General features: G+C 36.0%; 1 protein-coding gene across 13 annotated transcripts in view; it reads right to left on the reverse strand.

Moving 5' to 3' along the window:
- Positions 1 to 17,535, reverse strand: part of Qtman (queuosine-tRNA mannosyltransferase) — a 345,771-nt gene that overhangs the window by 168,336 nt on the left and 159,900 nt on the right. For all 13 annotated transcript variants that reach the window (XR_013108571.1, XM_076928704.1, XM_076928703.1 and 10 more), the window contains 2 exons: positions 6,583 to 6,750; positions 83 to 256 (listed from right to left, as the gene is read on the reverse strand). Coding sequence is in view for 12 of the 13 variants with exons in the window: in XM_076928704.1 (XP_076784819.1) it covers positions 83 to 256; positions 6,583 to 6,750 (342 nt within the window). In the remaining variant the exon portion in view is untranslated. The remainder of the gene's footprint in view (positions 1 to 82; positions 257 to 6,582; positions 6,751 to 17,535) is intronic.

Here is a 17,535-nt window from a genome sequence, read left to right on the forward strand (position 1 = left end):
ATTATACTTATATTGAAAAGTCAAAGCTGGCAACACATTTGATTTATGATAAAATATGAAACACAGAGTCAAGCACACTAACCTGCTCACATCAGGAAATCTGATGGGGAAATAAATAACTTGACACTTGGGTCTGATAATGGTTTCCAGATCCTTAGGCCTATGATCAGGAATCAGCTTCAGGAATTTTCCAATAGAAGTAAGAAATGATTCCATATTAAAATTGGAATTGAATACCACAACATCAGCCACCAAACTGTAAAGAGAAAAGACAATTGCATATTCATTACAAATTATTAGATAATCCCAAGACCTCTGCATACTGCCTAGAGTTTATGCTATACTTGAGGTTTGTATAGAGTACTTAACATTAATATATATGAAGCCACAGCTACCAGAAATGATAGTTCTTAGTACTATATCATAAAAGGTTGGGTTAGTGGCTTAAGTAAGACAACCCAGAGAGAAATAAGATAATTAAATGAAATAACATAACACTTTAAACTAATGTCTCTCTCTTCAGATACTATAAACTTCCCACATTATCAGTACCAAGCATAGCTAGCCCAATCATGTTTCTGTGTTCTCTACTACAGAAGATAGAAGGTTTATGACTTTTCTGAGGAAGGTCACTGAGGCTTTACCTATGGGGTCCATGATAGCGTGAATAAGATTTAGCTAAAGTCCATTTCATGTTTAAGCCTGTTTAAGAAATACATGGTTTGAGTTTTAGTACATGGGGTAATAGTAATTAATTTCATTTTTATGCTGTTTAGGACAGTCATGAAAGTAGAAAAAAATTAGTGCAATAGATCTAGATACACACATTATTAGGATTTATTATTTAAAAAGTATAGATGACTACAACTGTTGATCTTTAGAAATAAACAAAAAATGTAGTATCATGATTAACTGTCTCTCTTCAATTTTTTTAAAGTATGAAATATATTGTTAAAAAAATGTAAAAGCAGGTTTTAGATCACATAAAAATACAAGTAGTTTTCTTAATGTCCATTAAATACAGTCGAACACCAATTGTAGCAATGGGTAGGTTAAATAAACCTTGAAGTATAATATGAAAAAAACTGATTTAGTAAGATTTGATTCTTGAAAATGTCTATGATGGCTTATCTTTGGTACACCTACATGTCAACTTGACTTGCCTAAAAAAGGGAACATGAATTGAAGAACTGTCTCCATCAGTCTGGCCATGCACACTGTGTCTGTGCCATATTCTTGATTACTAATTATTACTAATTGATCCTGAGAGAGTGAAGCCACTATACGTGGTGCCATTCCTAGGCAGGTGGGCCTGGGCTGTGTAAAAGGGAGTCTGGGAGCAAAGCAGTGCTTTTCAGTTTCTACTTCAAGTTGAAGGTCTTTCTGAATTCACTGAATTGAATGACATATAATGACTTATAAAAGGAGATAAACCCTTTCTACCCTAAGTTGCTTTCGGTCCATGCTATCTAACAATGGCAACCGAAACCCATAAGAAGGGAGATATGACAAAACAGACACCTTTATTTCATCCTAAAATTAATATATCAGTAAGACTGAAAAAACGCATGTCCATTAGATTATAAAAAATATATCATAACAAGTAGAGCTTATAGAACAAACATGAATGCCACAGCTAAGCTTTGGCTTAGATTGCATCATAACTATCAAGGAAAGATTTGCTATGATTATTAAACAACAGAACAAAACCCATCAGAAGACCCATTGACTTGCCATTCCTATGCCAAAAGAGAGAGAGAGAGAAAAAAAAAAAAAAAAGCCTTTGCTTTTCAGTCCCTAACTTGAGAAAATTTGGGGTACAGAGGCAACAACAACATAGATGCTACAAAGGGATATCGACAAAAGTGCTGACACAAAACTAAGCAATAAAAACAGCAAATACAATAATATACTAAAAGCTGAATGTTACAGCTAGTCTGTTTGCACCATATGTCACATATTGCAATCGTGAGCAACGGGTCATAATATATAGTCATAGCATGTGTTCATAAGTCAAAGTTAGTGAAACCTCTGTTTAAGGTGACGGCTTGTGTCGGTCATCTTTAAAATCCTTAACTGTCAGACAGTCCAGAAAGAACTCTGTCAGTGCCAAGGAACACAGAAGTCAGCAGGAACATGGAAGAAACATTGGAAGAAGAAACAATACTTCTTAAAAAACCTGGAGTGGGACTGCTCACTGACATTCTTATTTCTTCTCTGGACAACCGAGACATTTTTTTTCCTATTATGAAGCCAAACTATGATGTAGTGCAGCTATTTCTCTGCAAACTTGTCTATCAGCTTATACTCTTGAAAGGAGAAATGCTGAAAAGTCATATGCAAGTTTTAGGTCTCTATCCTTAGGAGGAAAGAAGTATCTGTAAAGGAGATGAGGGCAGGGAGCTAATTTTTTTATTTAATATTTGCCCACAACAGACATATAATCCAACTACCATTAATCTAAAGTACTTAGTCTATGCTGTTAAAGGCTATAGAAAGATAATTTTTCACATATTTGTTTCCTGATATGAGTGGGTGTAGCTTCCATTAAGTTCAAGGCCACCCATAAAGGGAAAAATACTTAATTCCTCTCTTATGATTTCTCAGGGTAATAAAAACATAGTATCTGAAAGAGAATATTACCAGTTCAATAACCACAAAAACAAGACCAATGTTTTACACATTGATAAACTACAAGGCAATTTCATTTTAATTATTTTTAAATACATTATTTATTTTTATGTTCACCAGTGTTTACATGAATGTCTGTATGAGGTTGTCAGCGCCCTGGAATTGGAGTTACAGATAGGTGTGAGCTGCCATGTGAATGCTGGGAATTGAACCTGAGTCCTCTGGAAGAGCAGTCAGCACTCACAATCACTGAGCCATCTCTCCAGCCTCTCTCTCATTTTCATTTCTAAAACATATCTTCTGGTTGCGACTTCAAGATATAATGAAGTATTTTGATTTTATTATGAATTTTAGAAAGGGTACTTTTTATCAGACGTTTGACTGCAGCGCTTGTACTCTTTTGATAGCCCTGTTCCCTCACAACTGATGCAGTTTGTAAAAATGACTGTAAGAAAACACTTGCAAAATGCTCAAAATTAGTACCATATAACTGTTTGTCTATATCAACTAAACTAAGGGACAGATTAGCAAGGTCTTTTCAAACACACTATGACTCTCTGCATCTAATACCTACTAATGAAGGTGTGTAACATGTATACAATCACTTCCAAATCGATTTCATGTGACCAGTGCATTGATGCAACGGATTCTGCAATGAAGCTGCTATGGGGTTGTTATGGACTTCTTTCAGTAAGCATCAGGGGAAAAACTGCATTGGAGTAACAGTAGACAAGGACTTCACTTTGAAATATGTATTTTCAGGCTGTCATTTCAGAAGCTTCAGTGGAAGAAGAGATGAGAAACACTGAAACATTCACATTCCAGTATCTACAGTTTTTGTCATAGAAGCAACAAAATAAACAAACAAAAATAAACAAAAGAAAACACCAAAATGTAGGAGCTGCAAAATCACTTAATCTATTGGATTTTTATTTCTCTACTAAATTTTAGCTGAATACAATGAAAGTACCTGATAAAAGAACTTATTGGGGTTTTTTAATTATTTAAATAAGTTAAGGAATCAGGGGTTAAAGATCCTTGTCAACTGTTTTTATTTTGACTGCTATATAAAATAGTAAAAACATATAATTAGATAATTGGTTTATGTACATATATATGTATTTTATAAAAAGAATAGCAGTGGGCCATACTGATGTTTGTGGCTTGTATTTCCATAGAAGTCCATTTGGATACCCATGGTCTGTCCTGCTGCCTGAATGCATTTTAGTGTCTGCAGCCATACTGCCACTGTAGAACATGCTGAGTTCTGTGGCACATACTCTAACTCCTGAGGCCAGGAAGATGTCCATGGTCTATGCTGTACCAGATACCAGGAGGAAGTCCATGCTCTGTGCTTTTGCTGACTATCAAGTACAAAAAACTTCTCTGCAGTGGTCTGAATGCCTACAGACTCACCATTGAGAAGAGAGATAGAAGGCTTCTTTGACACTCCCTCTAAAAAATGAACAACCTAGACAGGGAATCATCAAAGAGAACTCTTCAAAATTGTGGTAAGAAGGGCAAAAATGTCTCTTCCTTCCAAGAGGAAGAAACAGGAGATAGAAAGTTGGGAGGGATGGTACAGCAGAGCAATGCATGTGCTGTATAGAGAGCCAGGTGGCACAATAATGGTGATGCATGAAGGAGGCTGAAGTCGATGGTGGATCATGCTGTTGCCCAGTGGGTCAACAGGAATAGGTGTAGCAGCCTGTTGCTTAAGCAGATGAACAGACTCAGCTCCCAAGGATCTCCCTGGCTGTTTGGGATCACTCTAGCCTTGTGGCAATATTGGAGACCTGAGATGAGGAACAATTCACTCTGTAGGTTGAAATTCCTCAGAGGATCACTGTCTCCTGTGATACTGCTGAGGGGGCCACATGTGTGTCAGGGGCCCAGATATTGCCAGGGTCTGGGTTGATGTCCAAGGATCATGTCACTAACGACATGTGGATGTTCATGGCCTGCACTGAGGCCTGAATCCATGTTTATGTCCACTGTCTATGCTACCACCGACTCATACCATAGTGATGTGAATGGCCTGCTCTGCCACCTGAGCAGAAGGCCATGTCTGGGTGTGTGGTCTTACTGAGGCCATGCTTGTGCTGATGTCGGTGTCCTAAAATCACCACTGAAGGCCACATGGATGTCCATGGTCTGTGCCACACCCTTAAGCCATGCTGATGTCCAGGGACAAGATGGCAGAGAGGGGCCACACTGATGTAGGTGGCTTGCACTATTAGCTGGGGCCATGGGGATGCTCTGGACTGTATGGTCATTAAAGGCCATTTCTGAGTTCATGGTCTTACCAAGGCTGGGTTTGTATTGATATCCATGGCCCAAGCTACCACCAAATGCTACATAGATGACCGAGGTCTGTGTTGCACCCTGAAGCCATGTTGATTGATGTTCATGGGCCATACTGCTGCTGGGACTGATCTTAGTGGTATGCACTGCCACCTATGTCTATGGTGATGTCGAGGCAGAGGGCCATTTCTGGGTCTGTGGTCTTACTGCATCTGGGTTTGGTTGATGTCCATGGCCCATGGTGCCATTGAAACCTGGGTGTTTGTCCATGAGCTATGCTGTGGCCTGAATCCCTATCAATATTCCATGATCCCAGCTATATCAGGGGGCCTCGTCTGGGTCCATGGCCCTACTGTAACTAGGAGTCTTGTTTGTGGTCTGTGCTGATGCCAGGAGCCATGTGGAAACCACTCTCCTCTCATAGATCTTACAGCATAAATAAACTACTTTTGCAGTGTCATCAAAGACTGCAGATGCACAGTTGAGAAAGAGAGACAGAAAAAACTTCTATGAAAATCCCCTATGTCTACCCTAACCTCTCCCCTCCTCCCCCCGCCAAATAGTAACAGCTTAAGCAGGAAGACATCATAGAGTGAACTCTTATAAACTATGATAGGATGTAGTAAAATATTACTTTCCATAATGAATGGCTTCCAGCAGGGGTGTGGGAGGGGAAGAACTCAACCCTACTCAAGGGGTAGGACAGTGAGAGTTAGAGCATGCTCCAGGAAGTATACAAACAACCAAATCAGAATTCTTGAGGGGACTGGGGGGAGGTCAAAAGAGCAGGGGCAATGGACAGGGAAAGACCAGGAAGTAAATGTGATAGGGTGTAAGATTTGAAATCTCCAAAGAATCAATACAAAATATTATGTTGGGAAAAAATGTGATAAGAATGCTGAAATGTAGATCTCCTCAACAGATAGCTATTACCGGAGGGGGGAGGGGGGCTCACTTTTCTTTAAGGGTCTGGCCACAAGAAGCTTGTCCATGCTGCAGTGACAATATAGACAATACAAATTGGACTCAATTTTTTTTCCTAATCTTTTCTGGGGGATAGGCCACAGGATACAGGGCAGAGCTAGGCAGAACAGCACGTAAAGGTGACCAGGGTGCATTGTGTGAAACTCTCAAATGATCAATAAAAATATTATGTATAAAAAGTTTTTTTTTTAAAGAATAGCAGTCACATCATAAATCTTCCAGAAACATAATATTATGGAAAAAATCCTTAAGTACCTACACCTGTATTAATATGCTCATAAATTTATAATGACATCAAGATTTACTAACTAACCATCTGAAAAGGAAAAGATGGGAGTAGAAAAATAGCTCATCAGTAAATCAAAATTGCTTCAAAGTCAGAGGACCCACATACCAAGCTAGGCGTCCGTACCTACCTATAACCTCAGTTCCTATGAAGGGAAACATAGAAAGAGCTCTGAGACTTGATGGTTTCAAATAGAGCAAAGAAAAACAGAAGCCTCAGATTTATGGAGAGACTCTGGCCCAAAGGAAGCGGCAGAAAGTGACAGAAGGGACACATAGCTTTCTTTTGGCCTATGCATATGCATCCCTCACCCCTAAAAAAATCTGTGTTGAGAAAAAGGGGTAAAAGATGGCAAAGACTAAATGATCTATAACTACCATGAGAGAATTTGGTTGTATCCATATTGAAAATCTCTCTCCTGATATTTCTTGACAGGATATACCAACTGGTTTTCGTGGAAGTACAGGATCTTTTTCAGTCTTCCCAGATCAGGCCGAAGCGCAGCCAGTTCAGTCAGGTTGAGTACTGAGCTTGCAAAGAGGATCCTAGGAATGAAATAAAGGTTTACTGTTATAAACATGCTTCAAGGCCATACTCTGACTTCTTTTCTCTTCCTTCCTCTTTCCACCCCAAGAAACAAGTATCACTATAGGGACATATAAATACTTGCTTGCTATGTAGTACCATGCAGAAGCAGTCCTGTATGGTTCTGATCTTTTAAAAAGTAACTGTTAAGAACTATAAATGTCTGACTGCATTGGTCTCAGCTCAGCTCAGTTTCTGAGGAACAAGAAAAAGAACAACAGGGGAAAAATACTGGCTAGATTTTATTGAAAAAGGCAAGAAAGGTTCTATCTGAGGACAAAAGAAACAGAGATAAGGCTGGCTGGGGAATACTCTGCTGCAGTTTCATTACAACTTGACTTCTTTATGCAACCATCTACTGAAATTCAATATAAAAGCAGGATGTGTACATGCTCATGTTTTGACAAAGCCTTTTTTGATTTGTGCAATATACTTATGTAGTGTGGTCTTTTCTCTTGGCATGTCTTTTCAATGCCCATTTTAAAGTAACCTATAATCCTGAGACTAAAAAAAAATATTTTTTCTATATTATGGACTAATAATGGCTGGCACTAAATATGTAAAACCCTTTATATAAATCAAATAAATACTGATAAAGCATTGATTGTAGAAAAGACTTGCAAGTCTATCTATCCATGTTTATAAATAAACAAAATACTTATTTGCTCCCTCTTTCTCTCAATTTATTGTGTGATAGAAGCAAGCAAGCTGAGAATAACAGAAATGTTGATCAAGACAGCCCAGGAGGATGCAGAGTGCCTCTCATGGAGTGAGTCAAACACACAGCATTAGAGGAACAGACATAAAAGAAGTACTAAGAGGTTTGGATTCCAGGGAAATGGCCCCTGATGAGCTGCCTACCTCATTTGTAAAGAGAAAGTAGAAAAAGGGATAATACTGGGACAGGTGAGAACATGCAGATACCCCTTTTAAATTAATAATAAAAAGTCAGGATGTAAAACACTGAGTTTTCTTTACAATCACACTTGTAACAAAAAAAGTTATAACAACAACAACCACCACCACCTCGTAAGTAACAAAAATACCGAGAAAAAGAATATACCTAGTTATAATCCACAGAAACTTTTTACTTTGGCTGAAACTATCAATCTTCAAAAGTTGATCATTACACAATGAAAGGCATCATTCAGTCAGGAGCTCCCTCAGTTACCAATGCTCATCTTGCCTCAGGTACCATTGACCAATAAAGCCTCATAAGATGTACTTTGTCATCCTTAGTGGACATTGGCAGGAAAGGCCATAGGTGAGAACAAAAGCCATATGGACAAGGTACTTCTGACAGCTACTACTTGAGCATAAGTAATATTGAGCAGTTTATCTAAGCATGAAGATCTCACAAGGTTTTATCCTTATTATTTTTAAATTAACATCATGCCCAAAGAAAGTAGTTGGACAAAGGTTCATAAACTACAATCATCATATAAGCTGGATTTATACTTACTACAATGCTATTACCACGTTACGCTGTTTTTAGATCACCAAAGAGCTTTAAATTGGAACTTTTATCTCGTAAAAGAAACCTGTATCTAATATGTCTACCAAACTCAAATTAATGGCTAGAACATTAGCTTACCACTTTGCCCAAGTACAAATAAGTTGCTATTATAATTGTTTAACCAAAATGACTCAATATTATAAACCCCTTAAAATCAATTTGGAAATTTGGAATCATATCCATATACATTCCTTTTTTGTTTCATTTTTTGCAATGAAATTTATTCCTTTCTGCTCAGTTTGAATGAAAGGCATATACTTGTCACTCTCTGCCTTCTGTATAAAGATGCTGAAATTCACGTACACACTGTAGGCATATGAGTATGATCTTTTAGATGCAAACAGCATTGATATACAGTATTCTTCTTCATCATACAGAAGAACTAGAACTCACTGTCAGCACAAGACCAGTCACATCCAGTGATCAGTACTTAACAAGAAAACTGATTTAAAATAACTGAATTGAACAGCTGTAGTTGGCCATTGGCTGCATTATCTAAATGGGGTATCTAACACTCCTTCACACATGGTACCTACACATACCTCCACACATAGCTGACTTTCCTAAACACTCTTGACTTACATGTTGAAAATCTAATTTCTAGGTTCCCATCAATAAGCTCACTTTAATCTGTTGACTAATTCTGGAATGGGACAACGTGTGTTTGCCCCCACTCCTGATGATTAAACAGACAGCTCAAGCAAACACTTTTTAAATTCTATAAAGCAAATGTCACCTACCATGTCATCAAGCAGAGCTTCCTCCAGCAAGTATCACTTACCTACATTCCTTTTATTTTTCTAGATTACAGCACTACTTTATTAGTTGTAAACTGTGCATATACCAAAAAATATTAAGTTGTACAAAGATAAAAATCAGGCAAGAATCTCTCCTGTAAGAAGTTGCTTTTTTCGATTAAGTCCCATTCTCTCTGCTGAATGCCCACTAGATTGGGTGGACCAATAAAACCAATAACTTATAAACTAATTAGAGAGTGTGGAAGTGCATCATCACAGATATATTTAAGGCTTGGATGAGTCATGGTAGGGATAAGGGCCTAAGAATTCATAAAAGAGAGGCTACCCTGAATCTCATTCTGGGCAATCTAGGGCACAAACAGGTGATACACAAGAGATAAGCCATGGAGAATCACCAGGAAGCTACATACAATATGATATGGCTACATCAAAGAAGGCTAAGTGAAGTACCAGGGGACAAGAATAGGAATTCTACAGTGGAGTGGAGTGTATGAGTATGTCACCTACAGTTTTTTGTTTTTTTTGTTTTTTTTGTTTTTTTTGCAAGATTCTAAACTTAGTAGTAGGTGGACACTAGACAGTTAAAGTAGACCAAGAAGAAAGAACTAGCTTGAGATCTGAACAGCAACCAAAGACAATGCAGGACTCTGCTCAATTTGGAAAAGGATGAGACTGAAAAAGTACACAAACCTTTCAAAGACACAAACACAGCCTTCTATTTTACAGGAAGAACAGCAAGAAGAGACTGAAAGATTTTTAGTAGAAAGATTTTAAGTAGAAAAATGATTGGAGTGTTTCCTTCTCTTCAGTTTAAGTAAGAGTTAAGTATAGAAAACTTGCAGAGTTTTACTTTATGCTTTTAGCTCTTAATATTATGTTGTTTGACTATGTCAAAAAGTACCTCTGGACATGCATAGTGTTGCATGATTGTAATCTCACCATTCAGGAGGCAGAGGCATGACTCCAAGCTTGAGGACAACTTGAGCTACATAGTGAATTAGACGTAGCCTAGGCAGAATAGCAAAAAATTATCCCTTCATATGTAAAAATAAAATTCTACAACATGATTTTTCAGTTTAATATTTTAACAGGAACATCATAATATCTTTAACTAGAGTAAGTTTTTAAAAATATATTCTAGTATCTAATACATGCTGAAGTTTCTTTAATATAAGTTATACTTGAATTATTTTAATTTACAACTTGTCCAAAAGAATTAAGAGTACTTTACATATCTCTCTAGTTACTTTTCTGCTGTGGGAAATGATGGGAAGACAGAAAGAAGAAAAAGCAAACACACCAGTAGCCGCAACTAAGACAATTTGACTAGAGTGACGTCATTAGTGAGCTTCAAAGAGAGGACCATGAAGGCAAGAGAGCTGGCACTAAATGACAAGGCAAGAGCAGCTCTGAGGAGTAAAGAAGCAGCTGCACGGCCATGCTGTTCTGGATCTACACCCTTTGTTTTACCTTTTCAATACCGATTTTTAGTTATCTAAAATTAGAATGAACTCAATATTTCTATGTTAATGCTACTCATTACAATCTTTGCTTGAGAAAGAAAAAAACTAAAGTATATAAAGAACTATATTAACCTGGAAAAGCATTATTCGTCTCATTCATTACATGTTTCTTGAGTGACTAGACTACAGAACTGCTGGCAAAGGCTTATATAAGGACATGCACACCAGCAGCGCCTATTCCAATAAAGAAGTCAGCCTACTGAAATCCCATGGAAGTGAAGGAGACAGAGCACTGGGCTGTAAAAGAATGGCTAACATTGTGAATATATAAAAGAGATGTGCCTGGCTGGGTTACTGAAAGGCAAAGGCGACCTATAACTTAAAGGTGTCTAGCTTGCATAAGCTGATAGACATTGGACACATAAGGAAACATAAGGATAAAAGCAAATCATAGGTGGCAACACTACAGAAATAAAGATATTAGCTTTAGAAATGCTGAATATAAGCAAATGCCAACTTATAATTGATGAGTATATAATGGAAGGAAAATTGAAGATTTGGTTAAACAAATGCCTAAATCATCAAATATATCTGTTCACAAGTTACACTTGGTTTACTAACTGCCTTTTCTAAAAGTTTCTCCAATAGAATGCTACCTTGTTTCCTCCCATTCAAGTATATATACTCTATGATGAGGTATATGAGGCCTGTTGTTACTTACTTTAGTATCCTATGGCTCCCCTAATATGGCACACGTTGACTCTTTTTTTGTTTCCTCTTCTTAACAATTCTTACCAATTATCTTTGAATAGGCCATTCATTCATTTCCCCACTGACATAGAAAAAAAAAAAAAAAACCTAAACTGATTGTTTGTTCAAAGTGCTCAATGTAATCATCATTCCCACCATTAAAAGAGGAAGTGTGGAAATATCCATGCCCCATTATACTTCAAAACCCAACACAATTTGAGAAAATGTTATTTGATGTCAGTTTTCATTGAGCTCATGACTTTCTTCTTAGAGTTCCTAATGACATTTCAGGTATGATTTTCTACTTTATCATTCTAATATATCAAGTATTCAAGATGAAATCCAAAGAAAAGCAACTCATGGGGAAAGTTGGGTGTCAACTTAGTATAAAGATAAAGAACGTATAATAACATAATAATAATTTCTGTCATCTTTGGGGATTTGTGATTGTCGGTTTTAAAGAAATCAGCCAATTAACATTCAAAGACGTCCATTTTATGAAGTGTTCTGGGAACACTTCATCTAATGTTTTAGTTCCATAAGCTAAAATAATTAATATATGAAATATTTGTGATTCAAATCATCTTGTAATCAAGTCATCTTGGTTGATGACTATTCTTTAACAGCAACATAGTAGTTTATATTCAAATGGTCTTTGCCCTTTAGTTCATTCCACTGAAAAATCTCTGGTGTTCACTTCTAAACACTATAAAGCTAGAAGACTAGAGATCCAAGTTAATGGATATAAGTCCAGTCATAATACTACTAGTGTTTACATGTACACTAATCAGTAAGGCCACACTATCATTCTGTGTAGATAAGAGAACTTGAAGTTATATATGCCTGAGACAGTGAGGAGGGGAGAGGAAGATACACATCAGCTTTGGGGAAATGTCACCATTTAGGTCTGGAATTTGTTTCACAGAGAAAATTAAAATATGCAAAATAACAATAATAAAACTGCTTATGTCCATTTCAACTAAGCTATTTCAACAGCTGTGCAGGAATAAGGAAAAATAAAGCAATTTAGTGGCTCTATTTTTTTCTGAGTCACTTTTACTATACCTATATACAACACAAACTAAGATATTATCTAAAGATTCATTCTATAGCAGATCTTAAAATCCCATTTTTCATTATGTATGAACATCTGACTTTTTGTTTTAAAGTGTTTTTTTGTTGTTTTGTTTATCTTAAATTTTGTATATGCATGCAAAGGTAGGAGTGCAGATGACCACAGAGGCAAGAAGAGTGTAAGACCCTAGGTGCTGGATTTATAAAACATTGCAAGATGCCTGATGTTAGTGCTAGAAACCAACCCAGGTACTCTGGAAGAGAAGAAATCATTCTTAATTGCTAGTCCATCTCTCCGGGGTTTAAACATGTCTGCTGGAATGCTTTGCTCTGTTATATTTTTTTTATCACTTGATTTGTAACTTTTTTTGTTATTTTCATAGACATTATCACTGCCTTGGATTATTACTACTATTTTGTTTTGCTAAATCTAAGATATTTCTTCTAGATCTTTTCTGAAATTGGTATATACCATTTGAAAAAGAACCTCCCACAAATAACTTAGTACTAGTGTACTATGTTGCTATCACTTTGAATCCTAATGGTATCCTTTACACCATTACTACAAATGTCAAAGTCACAAGGTATACTGTACATAGTAGATACTCAAGAGATGTTAGAGAAAAAAATGTTTACTAATGTAGTTCATTGTTTCCAACAGATAAAGCTGAAGGTATAAGTTCCAGGACTGTGACCATTTACATTGTTTTTCAAAGACAAACATTTTTATAAACATTGATTTCCTGAATCCTTCATGAGAAAATTCTAATTTCAATTTTCAGTATATGTCAGAGAGAGGAAATAATCAAAATCCAGGTTTTGCAAGACCAAATAGAATAAACTGGAAATGAAAAGGGTCTGTATACCTACTTAAATTTTATTTTAAAAAAACTATCATTTTAATTGGTTTTCAATACAACTCAAATAATTGACTTCTTTTTTATCTTTAAATTCAGATAATAGTTACATAGATATGGGGAGTGAAATGTGTAAAATACTACAAAATAGTATCAAAAACTAATAGAAGCATAAAAGTCATTTAGCACAATCTAGAATTGCATGGTAACTTCAGAAACATGTATCTTTTCTTCTAATCTGTTACATCACAGTATATATCAAAGTCATCAAATAGCAAGAAAGAATTCAATATTTTCATACCAAGTGACTGAGTACAAAATTCAGCAAGCTGCTTCATTCAGTTAAAGGCGAGGCCAGGCTAGTATAGAGACAAAAGTTTTTATCTAGTTACCTAACTCCCACCTTACAAACAACTTCAACTCTGGATGTAAATTGTTTATACGTGGGGAAAAAATAACTTCTATTCAGTCAAGAAACAGCTTACAAATACTTTCCTTGGTTTCTGTCTCACAAAATGTGGACATACTGTACTTAAACATGAGTAAAACTATGAACTAAAGAATTCTACAAATATATACCTACCTCTCAAATTATTTAACGTCTCAAAGACACCACTGAAGAATCACATTGCTGACAGCATGTGTCACAGGCCACACAATGGCAAGCAAACCATGTGTTATCTCAGCCATTTCAGGTTATAGCACAGACAAGATTCTTAAGTTGGGTAGACTGTTTCTTTCTTTTATCCATCTGCCCTTACAGTCTCCAAGTATAAAGAAATATGTAGCAGAAAAAAAAAAGCGAAATCCAAATTTTGGTATAAAAATAGACCCTGAAAGATAGTTCATTGTGCACTAACAGTTAAAAGTGTTGGAAAATTAGGAGGGTGTACATCTGTACTCACCCAGATAAAGAACAAAAAATTACCTTGGATAATGTATGTCTACTTTCTATTAATTGAGCAAATATTTAGTATACATGAGCATATTTATGTATAGCATATATGTGACCATATACACACATATATGCAGTATATGAGTCTGTGTAGTTAATAAGGAAAAAAATTAAACTATGTTGGCATGCTGCTCTTTGCTTTTTGGAAACTGACATATAAATAAATAGGTGAACTATGGGACAGCAAACTTTAGATATTTCAAATGATGAAAGATGTCTAAATTTGTTTACCCAAAAATTTACAAAATAGTCTACTATTACTCATTTTAAATATAGTTGAGTGATAAGGTACTCCTTCAGCATGTCCCCAAAGTTCATATACTCTAGTGAGACAGTCTAATAACTTTTTCATACTAACTCTTTGCTTTGAAAAACTATTTTCAAATAAATGTTCGTACTTTTATCACTCCATAGGAAGCAGCAACAAAGTGAGATTCTCCATAAGAATTCCCCTTAAAAAACTAAGACTGTTGCAAAACCTGAGCATCTGGCAACTCTGCCAGAATGAAGTATCCATATGGAAGAGACCAAAATGTGTCAAAGTACCCAAAACGATTTTGGATACTGTAGAAAAAGATAGAATAAATAATTCAGTATCATCAACACTTTCAACAGCAGGTAATGATATGATACCTGCTTCTATAATGTGCCAGAATGTAACATAAGTGTGGGAGGCTGTATTTGTATGTGTGAGTGAGTGTGTGTGCATATGTGTGCATGCATGTGTGTGTGTGTGTGTGTGTGTGTGTGTGTAAAGGGTGTGCAGAGAGAATATACCCATACATGAAGCTAAAACTACTTTTGTACAGATTTTTTTCCTTTGTAGAGATACCAGATATGAGTACAGGTTTATAGACATACAGAAGGGAAAAAAATGAAGCTAACGAAAACTTATATTTAAGATAACATAGCAACAAAAACATTACCTAAAGTCAGTGAAGAAAATGCACTAACTTAAAATTATAGCTGAAACTATATGTGCAAAAAAGTCAGAAAATGCAAAATTATGGTTCCCTAAACAACTATAACTGTGTCCTCATGCATGTATAAGTATTTTGCATTATTGTAATGATGATACATTTCAGCTTTAATATCAGTTTATACAATGTGACTGAAATAAGATTCTTCTGGGAACTGTAACTTTAAATGTCTATACTTCTATGACATAAAATCTTAACTGTAAAATTACATTAATATAGGGTGGAGTTTTGCATCTCTGGCTTTTAAAATGAAGACTGAATGGGTAATAACATTAAAGCAGAAGATTAGACAATTTCAGATGAGACAAAGTGGATTTGAAAGACTACAGAAATAACACAAAGTAAAATAAGAGACAAAAATAACTTTACCTTCAAAGATTTATGTAAAAACCAAGAAAAGACATCCACTTGGAAATTCATCTCACCTTTTATACATATATCAGCTGTGATTAGAAAGCAATTTCTTTCAACTATATTTTAACCTTATTGTAAATTTAAATAACTAAAATAGTTCAACCAATACATATTCCTACAGCTTATCAAAGAGAAAATATCAAAATGGTCCTCAGACTTCAAATACTGGAGAAAAGGTGGAGCCACTTTTCCTTCATACACATGTAACATAGAATAAGACAAATTATAAAATGAAATTGCATTATTGTCACCAACCAATTAGTCATCATGTAGCTGAACCCCAATTCAAATGTGGCGCCAAAATATGCAGCAGCAGAAAAAGGGAGATCAAATGATGTGAAGAAAGAAGTAACTGCACTCACACAATTAAATATTATGTAAGCACAGAAAAGTTCAGAGACAAAAGGACAGTAAGAGAAGAGAGTTCCCGAGACAAATGCCAGGAAGATATTTGTTCATTTGGAGGTTAGGGGAGAATTCACAAACACTTCCTTTCAATGCCCTCACAGCAACAGCCATTCCTTAAAAGAGAATGTTTAAATGTGGTATTTTAGTAAGAGGAGTTTTGTTTTCTAACCCTATTAGAGACATGGAGATTTATATGTATGTCTGTGGTTGGGGAGGAACTGAATGTGCGTACTATTGACAGGTGATCAAGGCTTTTTAAAAATAGTAGTCATGGCTATATTCTATCTTCTTTTATACAAGTTATAAATTTAAAACTTTTAGTCCCATTGGATAATAAAAACTTATCAAAATATAGCTCAAGTAAGTAAGCAGATTTTATTGTGGCAATGCCTTCTAACAACTACGATGTAATATATATAATAAAATCATAGGCCAATTATTAGATGATGTAAGGACCAAGTAAGTTGTGAAAATTCACCAGTAAGTCAAATAACTCAAAGAAAGCCCACAATAATTTCTACATAGGCCGCTCTACTTTTAACCTAGTCTGTATTAGTGGACTCTTATTCCATGTGTTACTTGAAATTAAACCTACATATAGTGTTTACTGAAACAAGTCTTCACAGCACAAAGATGTCCAGGCATGTCACAGATTGTTGTTCCTTTTGATTTGAGTGATGAACAGTTCATTCAAATAAAAGATTTGGATTAATCTAATAAAAATCAGTGAATTAAATAAAAAGAAAGTAGTTACATTCATTCTAATTCTTATTTCATTCTTGGTTTTTCACAGAATTTAAAAAAAAAAAAAAAAAAAAAGAACCCCTCTGCTATTATTTTGAGGCCTCTGAAAGAAGACAAAAGAAAAAGCAGAGAGACAAGTAGACACATAGCCCCAGGGAAAAATATACACCTACAGAGACAGCACCAGAAGTATGCAACATGAAAAATGGCCAAGAAGAGATACTGGTTTCAAAGAATACAACTTGAATAACATGCTAGGTCAATCAGTCAATAAAGTGTGAAACATTACTTAAAACTCCAAGAATGAGCTTCACTCAGAATTTAGGAAGTGGCCTTGAAAATCCTGTACATGGATCATACACTAAGCTTCACAAGCAATGTGCAAAATTGAACTGGTAAGAAGAAAAGAGGAACCAAGCCCACAAAAAGGGCCTACAGGACAAAGCAAAGAAATTCAGGGAGAAAAGAATAAAAAACAATCATTTGGATGTGACAGTTTCAACTGGGAATTGAAAGGTAAAGAGAGACAAGAAGGAAAGAACTGGAGTTGGTCCTTCAAATTTAAAGGACGAGGAATGTTGGGGTCCACACTAGCCCCACGTTGGGGTGGCCAAAAAATGTCACGGCCCAAGCAAAATGTTGAGGCCCGGGCCGACCCACGTTTTGGGCGGCCACTGTATCCCGGCCCAAGCTGCCTCTCTGGTCCGCGGGTCGGGGTTCAGCAAGAGCGAGAGTGAGGACAGACTCGAAGAATGCAGACCAGACAGAGTGTAATTCAATCCCGTTTATTCTTCAGTCTAAGTCCTAAGTCTTGAGTTCCTAGTGC

Source organism: Arvicanthis niloticus, chromosome 2 (assembly GCF_011762505.2).
Source record: "Arvicanthis niloticus isolate mArvNil1 chromosome 2, mArvNil1.pat.X, whole genome shotgun sequence".
NCBI classification, from domain to species: Eukaryota; Metazoa; Chordata; class Mammalia; order Rodentia; family Muridae; genus Arvicanthis; species Arvicanthis niloticus.